Source organism: Taudactylus pleione, unplaced genomic scaffold (genome assembly GCF_031769625.1).
Source record: "Taudactylus pleione unplaced genomic scaffold, aTauple2 ptg000082l, whole genome shotgun sequence".
Taxonomy (NCBI): domain Eukaryota; kingdom Metazoa; phylum Chordata; class Amphibia; order Anura; family Myobatrachidae; genus Taudactylus; species Taudactylus pleione.
The window spans coordinates 7,632,958-7,648,620 of NW_028284484.1; the positions used below are offsets into that span (position 1 = coordinate 7,632,958).

General features: G+C 42.7%; 1 protein-coding gene across 2 annotated transcripts in view; it reads right to left on the reverse strand.

Moving 5' to 3' along the window:
- Positions 1-10,520, reverse strand: part of SKI (SKI proto-oncogene) — an 87,817-nt gene extending 77,297 nt beyond the window's left edge. For both annotated transcript variants that reach the window (XM_088468201.1, XM_088468200.1), the window contains exon 1: positions 9,043-10,520. In XM_088468201.1, the coding sequence (XP_088324327.1) occupies positions 9,043-9,948 (906 nt within the window). In that variant the 5' untranslated portion in view covers positions 9,949-10,520. The remainder of the gene's footprint in view (positions 1-9,042) is intronic.
- Between the last annotated feature and the right edge of the window lie 5,143 nt (positions 10,521-15,663).

The window sequence follows — 15,663 nt, forward strand, 5'->3', positions numbered from 1 at the left end:
GCTGGTCTCATAACTACATCCCCTATAGATAGTAGCCCCATACACGAACGAAATGAACCCAGACAAGGAACGTGCTTCACAGAATATGAAGAGTTTAAGAAAAAAAAAAAAAAAAAAACTACCTTTCTTTAAAAGATCATAATATGATGGAAGTTCTGGGAATTATATTTTAATTTAAAGAATAAGTTAAGGTTAATGTAATAAACAAAAACATTACTTTTTAAAGGATAGTAAACGCATCCATGCATTTTGTCCACCAACACCTTGAATTCTATAGAGACATTGTAACACAGAGAACAATGACTCATTCTAAATGTCCCCTAGTGTCCTTATTCATTTCTGTACCTATCCATCATCAGACTCCATTAACCATTACTGGTCATCTTGGTTGCACATTATTTCGCCAAACACGACGTACTGGGCTGATGAGAAGAAAAAAAAAAGGGCACAAAGGAGGAAATTCACAGCTTTCATAGGCATTCAGAAACTGCAGAAACTTCACAAATTAACAACAAAACTGTGAAAAGTGATTAAGTCGAGGCACTTCACACATGAACTTAAAACTGCTAATTAAAAACCTCCCACTTAATTGACTATATTTGCATACCACTCAGCCTAAATGGATAATTAAAATGGGGGAGACAGGAACATACCTAAGATGGGGAAAAAATGAAGAACATCCCATTATTTTATCCTTCTTCTAAATGAAGTGGTAAAACATAACAGTAAAGCACATCCTCTGTATGCGATACAAGACATCAATGTCCTAGAATCTGTGTGAATATAGAGTATACACATACACACATTTGAAATTCAAACAGATTATGCAAAATAGGGTCTAAAAAGCTCAGAAACTTCAAAAGTTTTTAGCTAAATGCCTGTCCTGTGAAAACCAGTGAATAGTTTGAGCCTGTAATAGACAAAAAAGGGGGGTATTTAAAAGCTGTACATTTCCAAATGTTTTCAGAGACCTTTTGAAAAGGGGCAGAGTTTTTGACCACTGTCCTTTCATCAAGCTGCACTGAAGACTTAACTCCTGCCTTTAAGGACCCCTGTAGATCCAAGAGTGTATCCTATTAAAAGCCCTTTTTTTGTGTGTTAAATTCATTCTGCGCATTGATCAACACCACAATCATCATTAGCTTAAAGAGTAGGACATGTATCGGCAAAAGCTAACAACACCAGTCTAATAATCTTGCATATAGCTCCAGGATGACTATGACACTGCTATGTCAGGATCTCCCTGCTCTCTTACTATCTTTCTTCTGTCTTTTTATTTTTTTTTAAATGCTTTGCATATAAAACAGGACCCCCCCCCCTCACCCAACAGGGAGCTTACTTCCTCCCCCTTAGACAAGCAGCCCATTCAGCAGAAATGGAAATCCCATGATGCACTGCAGCAGAACAGCAAGGAAAGATAAAAAAAAAAAAAAGTTACAATACTGCAGTGAGGCCGTTACAGTTACAGGAGGGTGACCTACACTGAGCTACAGCTAGCACATTCTAATCATCTATCTACATTCCGAAGAGAACTCTTTGTGTGGCCTTAAAGTGTGACTCTAATGACCTTATTACAGAAAAATCCAGGCAAATTAGATGTTTTTTGTAGGTCTCAAACTATATGCCAATAACGGTTTGTTAACGAACATGAAGGTTTGAAATTTAGGACTATCGTGTCAGTGCTCACAAAGGAGAGGAAAAGGACAAAGTTAGAATCAGGAGAGCTAGAAACCCACTGAAGAATTCTGTGTGCCTCTGACTTTGCCAAAACATTCACATGCTAATGGGGCCCATTTATGACATTTTGGAGCGCCACAGGAATACTTACATGCGTCACATTTTACGGAGTCAAACGTTCACCTTCTCTTGTAAAACTGCTGTGAACCACTCTATATTTCACACATGAGAGTTACCACCTCCTGCAAGCAGAAATGTTATTTTGAAGACACAGAACGCCAGCTTGTATGGTTGCAGAGGTGGCACTCATACAAGAGTGAGCGACTCAACTGCCCCTCCTAACCACATCACTGCACATGGACAACAGTTGCCCAGGTTATAGAGCAGCAGTTACCCACTAGATAAGACATTTTGGGAGCGATTCAATTATTCATAGCTCCCATACCTCACCTTTAAATGGATTCAATTGTTTGCACAACCAGCATCTAGCGACTTATCCCATTCTAAGTGCTGGGCACGCTACAGCTAAGGAGCCCCCAGCAAAAATCCACGATAAGTGCAGCCGCAGGGCCGGTCGACTAAAACCATTGAATAGTTCCTGGTCACTTTACATGGGAGAGAATCAATAGAATTGCCTCCTTTGATTCTTCCCAAAGTTCAATCTTGACAGACATAAACCACCCTACACAAGGTGCTGCTGAAATGCATCTTAGTACAAAGGAAGTTTTAGATTGATAGATATCCATCTAATACACACACAGTGTGCATGCATGTTTAGCTCACAATTTACAGACTACTATTTCAAACAAGACTGCAGAGGTGCCTTTTTTCATCCCAAATGTTAGTCGCTGTTTATTTCCACCGATAAATATATGCCACTGTTTGGTGAGATTTCTACCTGGGTTGTGATAACAGCCATGAGGTTCCACTGACACTTCAGGTGTTACAAATGGCTGGGAGAGAGATAAGGCACTGCAGGCTTTGCTTAGCATTCAACTTTGCCCTCCTAGCAAAGCAAATGGCCTTTTCCAAGAATGCGAGAACATTGATGGCCAAACTCTTTCCAGTTTACAGCTGCTGGCGAGATACACCCTTCCCCGCCCCCAGCAGAGATTGGCTCTAAACTCCACTTGGCAGAGCTGTGGGTTCGGGTTAAGTTGGTACAGTGGTGTTTAGTCTGTCGAGCCATTCATGACCAGACATGAGCGAGCACATTCGGCATACCTGTTTAACATTAACAGTCAGTCTCTGCGGTCTCAGCCTGAAATTCAAGTTCCTTCAGTCAGTCAATCTCCAACTCTTTTGTTTGGGTGTTAAAAAATATAAATAAATAAAGGGGGGCGGGGGGGTGATGTAAACAGCCTACAGCAGAGATATGAAAGGGATGAAGGCTTAAAAGGACGGGGGAGTGCTCAGGAGAGAAAGGGTGCAGGCGGCTGAAGGCTTGGCAGTTATATTTACCAAATCTTTGTTAAGGTTTCATGGGGATTTAGATGTTTTAATGCTTTTATTGATTTGCTGCTTAAACCCCAAGATTAACCAGAAATAATACACCTTGTCCACATGTAATGAAGTGAATGGGGAACTAGATAGGTTGGCTTTATTGGTTTTGTAGGCATTTCTGGCGTGCCACATCAAGTCCTTGTTAACCCTTTGCTGAAGTGAAATGACTGTCATTGTATAGGACAGTCATTTCATGCAGAGCATGCTGGGACTTGTAGTTTCACAACACAGGGAGAGAGACAGGCTGTTCAGGTCTGGCTTAGACACTTACATTAAAATCCAGTTACATAAAGGGTTAAGGAAAACACATACATGAGTAGGTTGGGGGGGGGGGGGGGTCCTTATACTTTTAGTGGTCAGTATGTTCTGAATGGTTAGAACAAAGGAGAACTTCTGCACAGCAGTGTGTACCAGTTACATGAACTTGCCTGTATTAAGCCTTTACACTGTGGGAGAGTTGCTCAAGTCTCCTATTCCCAAAGAGGTCTAAATAAACTTGGAGTGTAGACGTCAAACATGTAACACCATACATACAAAACAGACATCAGTCCGACTAGAGGGACATTAACACTTAATTGCATCCATTCACACCGGCAAGGACGGACCCACTGCTAGCGCTGAGCCCTCCATTGCAAAACAGCGATGAATATCAATCTGTGCACATGTAAACAAATAGCCCACATAGCCTTTTGTAAGAGCATTTCCTTCATACATTTGTCTGTCACATTAAGTGTAATTGGTGGTTTAAGCAGTCTGTTAAAATTATCCCTACTGCCGTAATCAGCGTGATGTCAATTTATCTCATTTTATTTAATATTCAACTCTGTATAATTAACAAAGAATGAAAACGGTATTTCTAGCAATTTTTTTTGTCATGTCACAGTAAAACCCAGATTAACCCTCTATGCCTCTGACAGTGAGGTAGGTCTGTCAAATCTTCCAAAATATCCTACCAACAGTGTCCAATTACTGGACAGAATGACACCACAACACTCTGTATAAAATTGCATTTGCTTTTAAAATTTGTAATAGAAATGACTACAGAGCACACTTCCACCAGCGCTGAAAGGGTCAAAGTTACGGATCGCAAGAATGTTAGAAAGGAAAAAAAGAACAAAAAAAAAAAAAAACACCCTCCGTAATTGACCTGATAAGATAGGTCATAATACAATGCTCCAGTAGGCAGGGTCATCCTGCAATGTAGAGCCTGCACAAAGGCATTAGGATATTATATATCTACAGACGCAGCACCACTAGAGAATTAACGGCTTTGTACAATTCCGAGGTAGAGTATTCTTGAACAATCCCTATAAAATTACCAATCCACAAATGCTATTTTAAAATGATGAGAGCGAGAGACAATTTAAAACAAACTGTCAGCCGATATAAATAGTAACAAAAATGTATATCCGCCAATGCCTGAAAGACTAACAATGTTACTCACAACAATTAAAAATGGGCTTGCCCCCGCAACAGACAATAAGTATAATCCACCAATGTAAATTAGCAATAAATAGGAGACAAGAGATGTTTTTTTTTTTGTTTTTTTTTAAGAGCAAACTGAACGTAAATTTGGGGACATGCATGTGTTTCCACCAACCCAAGAACAAATGGGTTCATATTTCTAGAACCATTCAAATTCAAAATGCAAGGCAAGAGTTGACCGAAATGCTATTCTGTAAAGTGGCTGCGCGATCGGATTGGTCGGTGATGAAGTAACAACTCTGGCTGTGAACGAAGTGTGGTTTCTCCAGCAGACTGTTTTTCCTGAACAGTACTGTAAATTACCACAGCGAGACAAAGACAACCCACATTCCTAATCTCTGTGGCAATAAATTGGTACACAGAGCATTTGCACATTTATGCATAAAATACAAACACAACTGTTAACCTTCCACAACTAACAAAACAGCACACAAATATTACACAGTCTAAGGGGGCGATTCAAATCAATGCGAATTAAATAGAACCCCGCAAATAGCGAGCTCCCGGTTATTCAATTCAGTGCGCTGCGTGGTCAGAGAATGTCGGTTATTGCGGTCACCATGCCTTAACAAGGGTGTTAAGGCGCGGTAACCGGCATTCTCTGACCAAACTGCCGGGCGCGCGGCTGTTAGCGCCGCGCTATGTAGAAAAACAGCCGCGCACCCGCCACTTTGGTCGGATGGGAGTAACTGATGATCAGCAATTTGCTGATTCCAAAAATTCCAGAAAACAGATGAAAATGGTCGGCAGACAAGTTTGTTAAATGTTTGATCTAAACAATTTGTTCAAACAGCAGCATTTTGGAGCAAATTGTTGTCATTCGCTTTCATACGTTACCAGATTTTCATTCCAACCAATCAACTAGTTGGATGGTTAGACAGAAAATCTTTGCGTGCGTATGCAGCTTTACTTGCGTGCCTGTAACATTACCAACATTCACTCAGTGGCATCACTATTTGCTACTTGTACATAGGGACAGCTGTCACCAATCTGTTGTGTTCCCGATATTAGCTTTGAAGGACTATTGAACCTAGTCGTACAAGTAGTATGGAAGGCATTGGACAGGCAAGTGCTCCAGTCTTATTTAGTCTCAAGAGTGCCTAGCTAAATGCAACTAGTGCAATTTAGAGGATATACAGCACGAGTCCCTTTCCAGGGAGAAGAAGTGAGAGAAAAGGAAGGATAATGGGTAGGGGGGAGGAATGCCCAGAGGGAATAAAGGCAAACCAGATTTAGATCTATTGCGATAAATAGAGAGAGAAAAGATAAAAAAAAAAAAAAAGGGGGAGGACAAGGAAACCATGTAGCATTATGCCAGCTAAAAGATAATGAAAACATATTAAAAATGTGTACAGCCATTGCAGTCATTATTACAACTGCATTTTAACCCAGGAAGGGCTTTTAATTATTAATGTTAATATGCTTGTGTACACACACACGTAAAGAATGGCTGCTTTCATCCCAATGACATATACGTTTGTTTCATTTTTCCACCCCCATTGCAGAACGAGTTGAAAGATAATATCACAACTGCTACACTGAAAATTATATATATATATATATATATATATATATATATATATATATATATATATATATATATATATATATACACACACACACACACAAAATAATGTGCGAATGTGTGTACACAAACATACCTAGAAAATGTTGCTTCAACCACAAAAAAAAAAAAAAAAAAAAGAAGATCTCCAAAGTGTATAGTCTAAGCAATACTGCAGATCAAGAAGGGATGGAACATACATATATAGACTTAAACAGAAAACACCAATCTATTGTGGCGGCAGAGTCTGCATTCATAAGATAGCACAAAAATGTGCAGTCAAAGCAGGTTTCAAAACAAGCTGAGAATACAGGTTACTGAAAGACAGCCCATTCACAAGGTCAGGAGTTAGGTTGTGTTGGTTGGTCAGGACCTTATCACATAATCAGCTTTTTGGCTTTTCTATAGGAAACAGATAAAAAAATGCAAGAATATAACCCACTGAAATAAATAAAAAAAATTAAGTTATAAGTAACGAAATTCCATTGTATTAAACTCTGTGAAGGAAGAAACTGTAACCAGCTTGATGGCAACAAGAGCAGACTAGAGTCTGGCTTTAAATGGGTTAAACAATGTTCTCCCAAGCCAGTCACAAATGAGCCCATTCTTGCCAGACAGGACTATTCAAAGATCCTACCTCAATCCTCGATTAGCCGGGGATAGACAAGCCATTAAAAACGCATCCACCTCCAACTATGACAGATAATGTGCCTCATTAATGTTAACATTGCCACAATGGCTCTGACACACAGTTGTAAGAAACTCCCAGTGAAATTGGGAAGGAGTCTATTCACTGATAATAAGTGGGGGGGAAAAAAAGGTTTTAAGCAATAATGTGATTTAATTGGCCTCCCAAGTAGAGATTCGTAAATGCAACTTTATTATTCATCAGGAATAATCAGCCAGGAGAATCAAGATCGTCGCACTCATTTTATGCCAAAAGACAGTGAATAGCTACATCGAACTGGGAGGCTAAGCTGTAGTTACACAACTCCATAGGAGCAGAGTGGTCCCTCATACTTCAGAAAATTGTTACAATTCTGTAACAGGGCGATAACATCACAAAAGTTTACCCTCTTCCTTAGGAACACTAAAAGGCAAAACTACTTTCAAAAATGATGTGGATTTATAAAAAAAAAAAAAAAAAAAAAAAAAAAAAAAGAAGTTCAAAAGGATTAAGGTCAGACAATGTGTTTCCCAATTTACCAGGGTGAGAAAGATTACATAATGTATCTACAAAAATGTGTGGGTGCTTGTTAAGATATGGACAATGTAAATTCACACGTCACTAATGCAAACGTAATAAATATTAGGAATTATGAAAATTGTAAAATAAATAAAATATATATATGCGTTTGTCATCTCTAAGGACCTTAAGTGCTATCCACTATGTAGAATCGATGCCAGCTACCAACTTGCCTTACACACACCCTGGCATACACACAATTGAGACCAGACGCCGAACATAAACCGCTGGTGTCTGGACGGAGAGTCTGGGTGGCATGTCTTCATTCCACTGCCCCAGTTATGTATACACCACCTACACACAATGCTGAACATGGCCACCAGACTGGTGCCAGGTATCTAGTACACTGGACTGCAAGAAATAAATACACTTTCATTCCTAGAAAGAATTGATCATGTACAGACAATATGTAAGGGTATGCACCTATATATAGTAACATGTCTCCGACTAGAGAATCAGTCTAGAGCACATTTTTATACCCAAGATAAAAACATGCATTACATTAATAGGAACTGACACACAGATCTGCGGATAGGAAAGGTAGTGTTGTCTTGTCTACACGTAAAGTAGAACCAGACACAACACCTATAGTACTACAAAGTCCCAGGTACAAACACCTATATTACTACAAAGTTCTGGGGGAGGGGAAAGTGGACTCTCTGCACCTGTTCTGCAGATGTAAAATGACCACATCTGCAAACAGATACCACGGTATTTCTATACACTTCCGTCCATGATCATTAGCTGCAACCACAGAGTTTGTCAATTGTTTTTTTTTTTATTATATTTTCTTAGCATGAAGCAAAGTGCAACACAGACCCTGGAGAAGGGCTGGTGTCAGGTCACAATAAATGCCATGATAGGGGATCCATTTAATAAATGTGCCCTACAGATATCCTGGTCACCTTTACTATATTCTTCTATAAAAAGAAAAAAATACAGACACTGTCACATTGGGTTACCAGGAGGTCAACTCCTCTCTAAACAGCACTTTTCGTCATGCTCAGTGTCTCAACCTAGTTAACCCTCCAATAACAGAACACTGTCACCCAGTCCTACAATCTGGACAAATGCAAATGACACCTTTATAGCCTGTTATAACTTCTGCCTGAATGCCCCCAAACAAACTTGAACTGCAATTAACCTACCCATTGTAAAGAGGAAAAAATAAATACAAATCTATAACAGTGGGTTAGGTTCTTACTTCCAAATATAGTTTAACCCTTTAGCTGTCTAACTCTGCAGAAAGACCCACACATAGCGCTCTAAAATAAAAAAAAAATTAAAAAAAATATTTTATTCTAAATGTCATTTAGTGACAGCTTAGGGGTAATCACACCTAAAATCATGAAAGAGGTTTTTGCTCAAATGCCACCTTCCGTGGGCACTCACCCTTGTGGGTGGGTTCACCCCTTTCCCTGGGCACTCACCCTGGAAGGATTAGTTCTTCCCCTGAGCATACACCCTGACAGGAATAGTCCATTCCCCGGGTACTCACCCTGGCAGCTTTAACCGCACCCCTGGGCATACAATATGGCAGCTTTACCCTTACCCCCTGGACACTCACCCTGGCAGCTTTCCTTTTGTACTTGTTGCTGTAGTCAAACTTCTCCTTCATCTCCTCCAGCAGCCGGCCCAGCCTGGCCTGCTCCTCCTCGCTGGCATAATCCTGGGCCAGGAGGATGTATGCCCTCCAGTTGGCAGAGTCAAAGCCCCAGTGGCATGTCCGGTTCTCTAGTGCCTTGTGCGAGTGCACCACGAACTTGTGCGGCGCGTAGAGCAAGCGGCAGTCCAGGCACTGGATGCAGGGCGCGCTGGGGTTCCCGTACAGCTCCGGCACAAAGAGCCCTTTGCATTTGCCAAAGCACTCGTGGTACACCCTGAAGCTCTTCTCCGTCACCTCCAGCTCCAGCGATCCCGGGAAGTCCTTCTTGAAGCGGGGAGGGTAGCTGCCCCCGTACAACAGGGCATTGCACAGTCGCTCTGCGTCCGTCTTGGTGATGAGGCCGCAGGAGGGCGCAGAGAAGGGCAGGATGCCCATGACTTTGAGGATCTCCAGCTGGTCGGCCGTGCACCGGGAGCAGTAGACATGCAGCTCGTCGCACACGGAGTTGATCTGTTGCAGGCTGAAGTCCCGCAGCACAGAGTTCAGGATCTGGGGCAGGCACAGCCGCTTCTCCCCACCGACCACGAAGCAGGAGATCGTCTCCCCCTCCAGGATGGTCTCGCACCTCTCCGTGGAGCGGTCGGAGGGCATGAAGAGGGGCCCCCCGGGGATGACCGGTGGCGGCTGGACGGGCACATGCAGAACGGGCTCTGGCTCCTTGCCGCTGTCCTTCTTGTACATATCCTGTGCCCAGCGAGCTGAAAAGGCGGCCGGACCGCCCAGGGAGCTCATGGAGCTCAGGTGAAACTGCTCCAGCGTCTTCTGCAGACCTGGATGGGGCTGGAAGCTCCTACTCACAGTCTCCATGATAGAGCTTCCCAGGGGGGGCAAATCCAGGATAGACCAGGGTGTGGGGGCACAAATACAAATCAGAGGATCCTTCCTTCTTTCTCTCGTTCTCAACAACTACCAGCACAAAACAATATCCACAGCGGAGTTCACAGCAGCAGCCCCATCACCAGGCAGCTCCCAAACTCTCTGGAAGTGTGCTCCTTCCTCTGGGGCTGTGACCAGAGGGGTATCCACACCTTAATAAAGTGTCTACACGTGCCCAGCCGTCACCCCTTTCCTGTCCATAGCTTCTCAGGCTCTCTGACGACTAATGGTACAAAGAAAAAAGAAAATACTTAAAACCACAAAAATAAAAAAAACAAGATAGTTTCCAGAGGGGGGTTCTGAAGGCCTTTGTTCAGTTCTCAGGAGTGTTTCTTCATCTTGTTACACTGGTTGGTCCCGGGTGTGAAGGAGCAGAGCTGCACACCCATGTACACAGCCTGGCTGTCCAATTCAGAGTGCTCCAGTGCTTAGCTAATGCACTCTGTCTCTGCTGCTCCAGCCTCCTCCACCCCCTCTGTCTCTTCTCTCTCTCTCTCTCTCTCCCTTCCCCTCCCCTCTTTCCTTTCCCTTCTCCACCCCCTTTCTCTCTGTTTGTTGGTGTCTGCCTCAGTCATTGAATCCAAGCCAAGAATGTGACCAACTCCCCAGGCTGGCTCTTCCAGGAACAACCACCCCTCCCCGCTGGCTTCTTTTTTTTTTCCTTTGCTGCAAAGCGGAAAAAAACTTGTCTGTAGAAAGCAGAATAAATGTTATGGTTTGGAGGTAGGGGGAGTTTAGAATAAGGAAAGCGGTCGGGCAGGCTAAACTCTTCCTCTGACTAGAGGTCAAGAAAGGGGGTTGGGATGAGTTCAATCAGGTAATCGTTTTCATCTGTGCCTTTTTGACCCCAGCAGTCTTTTCTTGTAGGCAATTCACATATTTCAGTGTCTTTTATTTATGTTTATTATTTCTGGAAGAGGAACTATGCAGCGACAGGTCTTGTCATTTAAATATATTAGTGCTCTGTTTGTATGCACTGTATACTATAATATTAATATATATATATATATATATATATATATATATAATTATATATATATATATATCACATACATGTTGTTATTTATGTGGTGAAACTATTAAATGACATTTACATTACAAATAAAAACTAAATAAATAATAAAAATAAACATGATTAATCAGTGATAACGTCAATTAGAGCATTTGACTTTAAATTGCATCGTTGAAGCGAAGCTTTCTTATGGTGCATACACACGTTCAGATTTTTCTTCAGATCTGAATGATAACGATTTTAAAAATCGTTCATATCTGAAGGAAAATATGACATGTTTGTCAGATGAACGATGCGCGTTCCCGATGGTCAGATAACGATATCTGACATCTGATGTGTTTGCAGTCAGATTTGGACGATTCCATTCACTTTAATGGAGCATACACACGGTCAGATTTGTCAGACTTGTCAGATTCGTCAGATGAACGACTGAACGACTAAACGATTTGAACGATTTGAACGATTTTACCAAAGTTTTGAACGATTTGAACGATTTGAACGATTGAACGATTTTTGACTGCATTAAAATTAATGGAATCGTCCAAGTCTGACTGCAAACCCATCAGATGTCAGATATCGTTATCTGACAAACCGGAACGCGCATCGTTGATCGTCCATCGTTCAGGCATGTCACATATGAACGATTTTCCTTCAGATATGAACGACTGAACGATTTTTAAATCGTTATCGTTCATATCTGAAGGAAAAATCTGACCGTGTGTATGCACCATAATGCAGTCAAAAATCGTTCGTAGTTCAAATCGTTCAGATCATTCAATCGTTCATCTGACACATCTGACAAATCTGACTGTGTATGCACCTTAATTATGATATTTTATTATGCGAGGAGGAGGGACCCGTTTGTCGGAAAAAGGTAAGTATATGCGGGGGAGTGGGGGGGGGGGCTGCTGCTCGGAGGAGGTAGGGCAACTCTTCACTAGTCCAGAGCCATGGAGCCTGATTCAGATATATATGAACGATTATGCGCTTCAGTTTGCAACCAGTTCAGCGACACGCGTGCGACACCCCCATAACACACCTATCAGACGGACCGTCCCCTGCAGCCGCCCAGGAATGCCCAGTACATTTTCAAGATATGTCTGAGACCATGCGTCTGAATTGGAACTGCGTCTCTGTGACCATGGACTCGGGACGCACGCACAGTGTGACTTACACATGTGCAGTAGAAAATAGTCGCTCAACTGCGTTCATCATTGCGCCCGACTCAGAATAAAGCCCATGGTGTCTCCATCCGCCTTTGATATGGTCCTCTTAGATATGAATGTGATTATTTTTATTATTATCATTACTATTATTCAGTGCACATGTGATAAATACTGTACACCATACTTGCCGACTCTCCCGCAATGGCCGGGGGGCTCCCGAAAATCAGATGGGTGCTCTTGGCCCCCCTCAAGAGAAGGCAAATCTCCCATACTTACCCATACGTCTGTGAGGATGCAGCAATAGGGTGTTGGGGGGACAGCAGGATAGTCTATACTCTATTCTAAATTAATATAATGAATTGTCCATGGATCTGTACAGAAGTTAATTGGCAGCCAATTTGTCTATTATAAATTCTACAATTATTCCAACGTATTTTCTAATTCCAGCCTGAGCACAAATACACAGAAAAATACATTTTATCTTTGTTTCCTTATTATTATATATAATAATATTATTATTATATATTTTTATTAAAATAATACTTTTTCAGTAGCGTCAGTTGCCATAATTTGTTATACAAAATAGGAATTCATTTAGAGATTTTTTTTATTTTTTTTTGTTTTTTCATTTAGAGATTTTGATTACAGAGATAACAATTGAGGAAAATATTTTTAAATTCCTTTCTTAAACATTTTCCTCAGTCCCACACTTTCGGCCTGATTCAGAGGTGGATGCAATGTCGATTATTGCCACTGCGCATGAGTCACAGCTGCACTGGGCACGCGGGGCGATTGATTAGCGATGGCAGATGCAGTGAGGATTTAGTCACAAAGTGAGTGAAAGGTAAGTGACGTTTGGGGGAGGTAACGGGGGTAGCTGCAAAAATGCAGGCGTGTCGCCAACGTTTGCTGGGAGTTTCCTAGTCTGCACTGCAAATTCGTTTGCAGTCGGACTGGCTCTGGTGCCTTAGTTAGGACAGGCATTCTGGGAAGACAAGGCCTGACTGAGAGATGGACTAAATGGCGAATACGCACAAAAATCAAGAGATTGTGTGCCATTGCGCATGCGTAAAGGCCTCACTGCGCATGTGCAGCGATCGCACTGCGATTACGCACGCACAGGAATCCATCGCAGAGTAAGTGACAGGCTGTCAGCGTTTGAAGGTGGTAATGGGGAGTGGTCAGAAAAACGCATGCGTGTCTGACCGACTGAACCCCGTTACATGGGCGTGCATAAATTAGCCACTGCGTGCTCCTACGCAGCTCTGCGTGTCAGGAGAGCTGCCAAGGCTGCAGCAGGTCAGACCTGCTGCAAAGGAAAGATGGCCACTCGATATGTGTCGATGTTACTTATATTTACGTAGGGAAGCAACGTCGTACCCATGTGAGGAAGCAGCAGTGGCCGTCTTTATGCCAGATGTGCTTTGGCATGTATTAGCTTATTTTTGTAGCTGCGTTCCGTGCGAAATTGCAGCTGCCATCGCATTAGTGTCCATCTCTGAATCAGGCCCTTAATACACAACACCCAAAATGATAAACATGATGGTGACTAGCTACAAGCTCGTATAAACCAGGCGCGCACACAGATGTAGGCGCAATATATTCTTCCAACTCTGAATCAGTTCGTCTGTGTCTCATGGTCTAAAAGTTAAAGGCATTCCTGATGCCTTATGCATGTGGAATGAAGGTAAGGGGTTTACAGAAATTTTTACTAGATCTGGGCACCTCTGTCTAATACATAGCTGTATATGTTACAGTTACACAGTACCATGGCAACCATTTTATAGCAAGGTAAGCAAAGGAAAAAGTATGATGTCTAATATGCTAAAAATGTTGCTTATATCTGATGCGCTCTCGTTGTGCTATTGTACAGATAGTGAAACGACCTGCTCTGTGAAAACGAACCTGTTGCCAGAGATGGTTTACCAATTAGGCAATCTTGGCTTCCACCTAGGGTCTAGTGGGCATTGAGGGGAGGAGATTACTCAAACCAGTTTTTATGTGATTTTGAAAAATGGATGTGGGTTAGGGTCCAAAATCAGAGTCTTGCCTAAGACCCCATGGAGTTGTAATCAGTCTCTGCCTGTTGCCTACGCATATTGGATGCATCCATTTTTGGATTGTGAAAAATGTAGCCTATCATTTTTGCTAGGGACCTGTGAAAATACTGATGCTGCATGACTGAGACCAGACTTAATATACCCCTTTTACACTGCTGCGATAACCCGGGTTATTGCTGGGTCTACCCAGGTCGCAGCTCAATGTAAAAGGGTTCCTGAAAAATAACCCGGGTCAAGTGACCCTGCAATCCAACCCAGGTAGCTACGAGGGCCGGACCCAGGATGGACCTGGGTAATGGTGCTGTGTAAATGGCGCAACCCAGGTTATCTGACCTGGGTCATGCCTAAAATGAGCTGATTGGTGGCTGTGGAGCAGTCACCTCCCACTTTTTATGACCTCACAAGTTTAGCAGGGCAGACCCAGGTTCAGTGTGGATGGCGCTGACCTGAGAATAACCCAGATCGATGGTGCTGTGTAAACGGTGTCTGACCTGATTTGGAACCATGTCTGAAAACCCAGGTTGGACCCGGGTTTTTGGTGGCAAAGAGGTATTATACATTTGAGGTCCTGGTTCCTATTAAAGTGATAGGCTATAGATTATAAGGTCAGCGCTATATCAACATATTAACAAATACCAAAAAATTGCTGACTACCCTCTGTATATGTAATAGGTCTACTTTAAAATATTTCTGTTTCAGTATTCTGAACAGGACCCCACCACACCCAATAGTCTAGAACTCAAACAAGTAAAAAGACTATTACAATACAAAAGTAAAACTGAAAAGCGTTGTTGAAGTTCACATATCATCAATTGGGGATAAGCAAATATGGAAATTACAACACATCTGCACCCAGATGCCAGCCGCAACCATAATCCAGATCTCTGATCTGCTGCTGAATCTGATTGTGACAGTAATGCCCCTTACACATTATAGTATGCAACACAGTAATGCCCCATACACATTATATCCCTCCAGCAGCCTCTTACCCTCCCCCTCCAGCAGCCTCTCACCCTCCCCCTCTAGCAGCCTCTTACCTTTCCCCTATCCCCCTCCATGAGCCTGTCACAGTGCCTGCATCAGCAGGTGTTGATTTGGATCCGCACAGATAGGCAGCTGTCCGCAGCCCTTGAGAAACACAGCGCCGCCGTCATTCTAATGTGGCGACAGTCGCGAGCCAATCAGTACTGATTGGCTGCCGGTCCGTGAGCTCCTATTGGTTTGCGACCATTGCCACCTTAGAATGACTACAGCGCTGTGTCACTCTTTCAATGGCTGCTGTTGCGGCTGCAAATAAACAACTGCAGCAACCCAGGCCCCACGTCTCCTCGGAACGCCACCCACCCCACCCTGCTGAAGTTCTACACCCAGGGCATGTGCCCCCCTAGCCCCAACCCCCCGGGCCCCC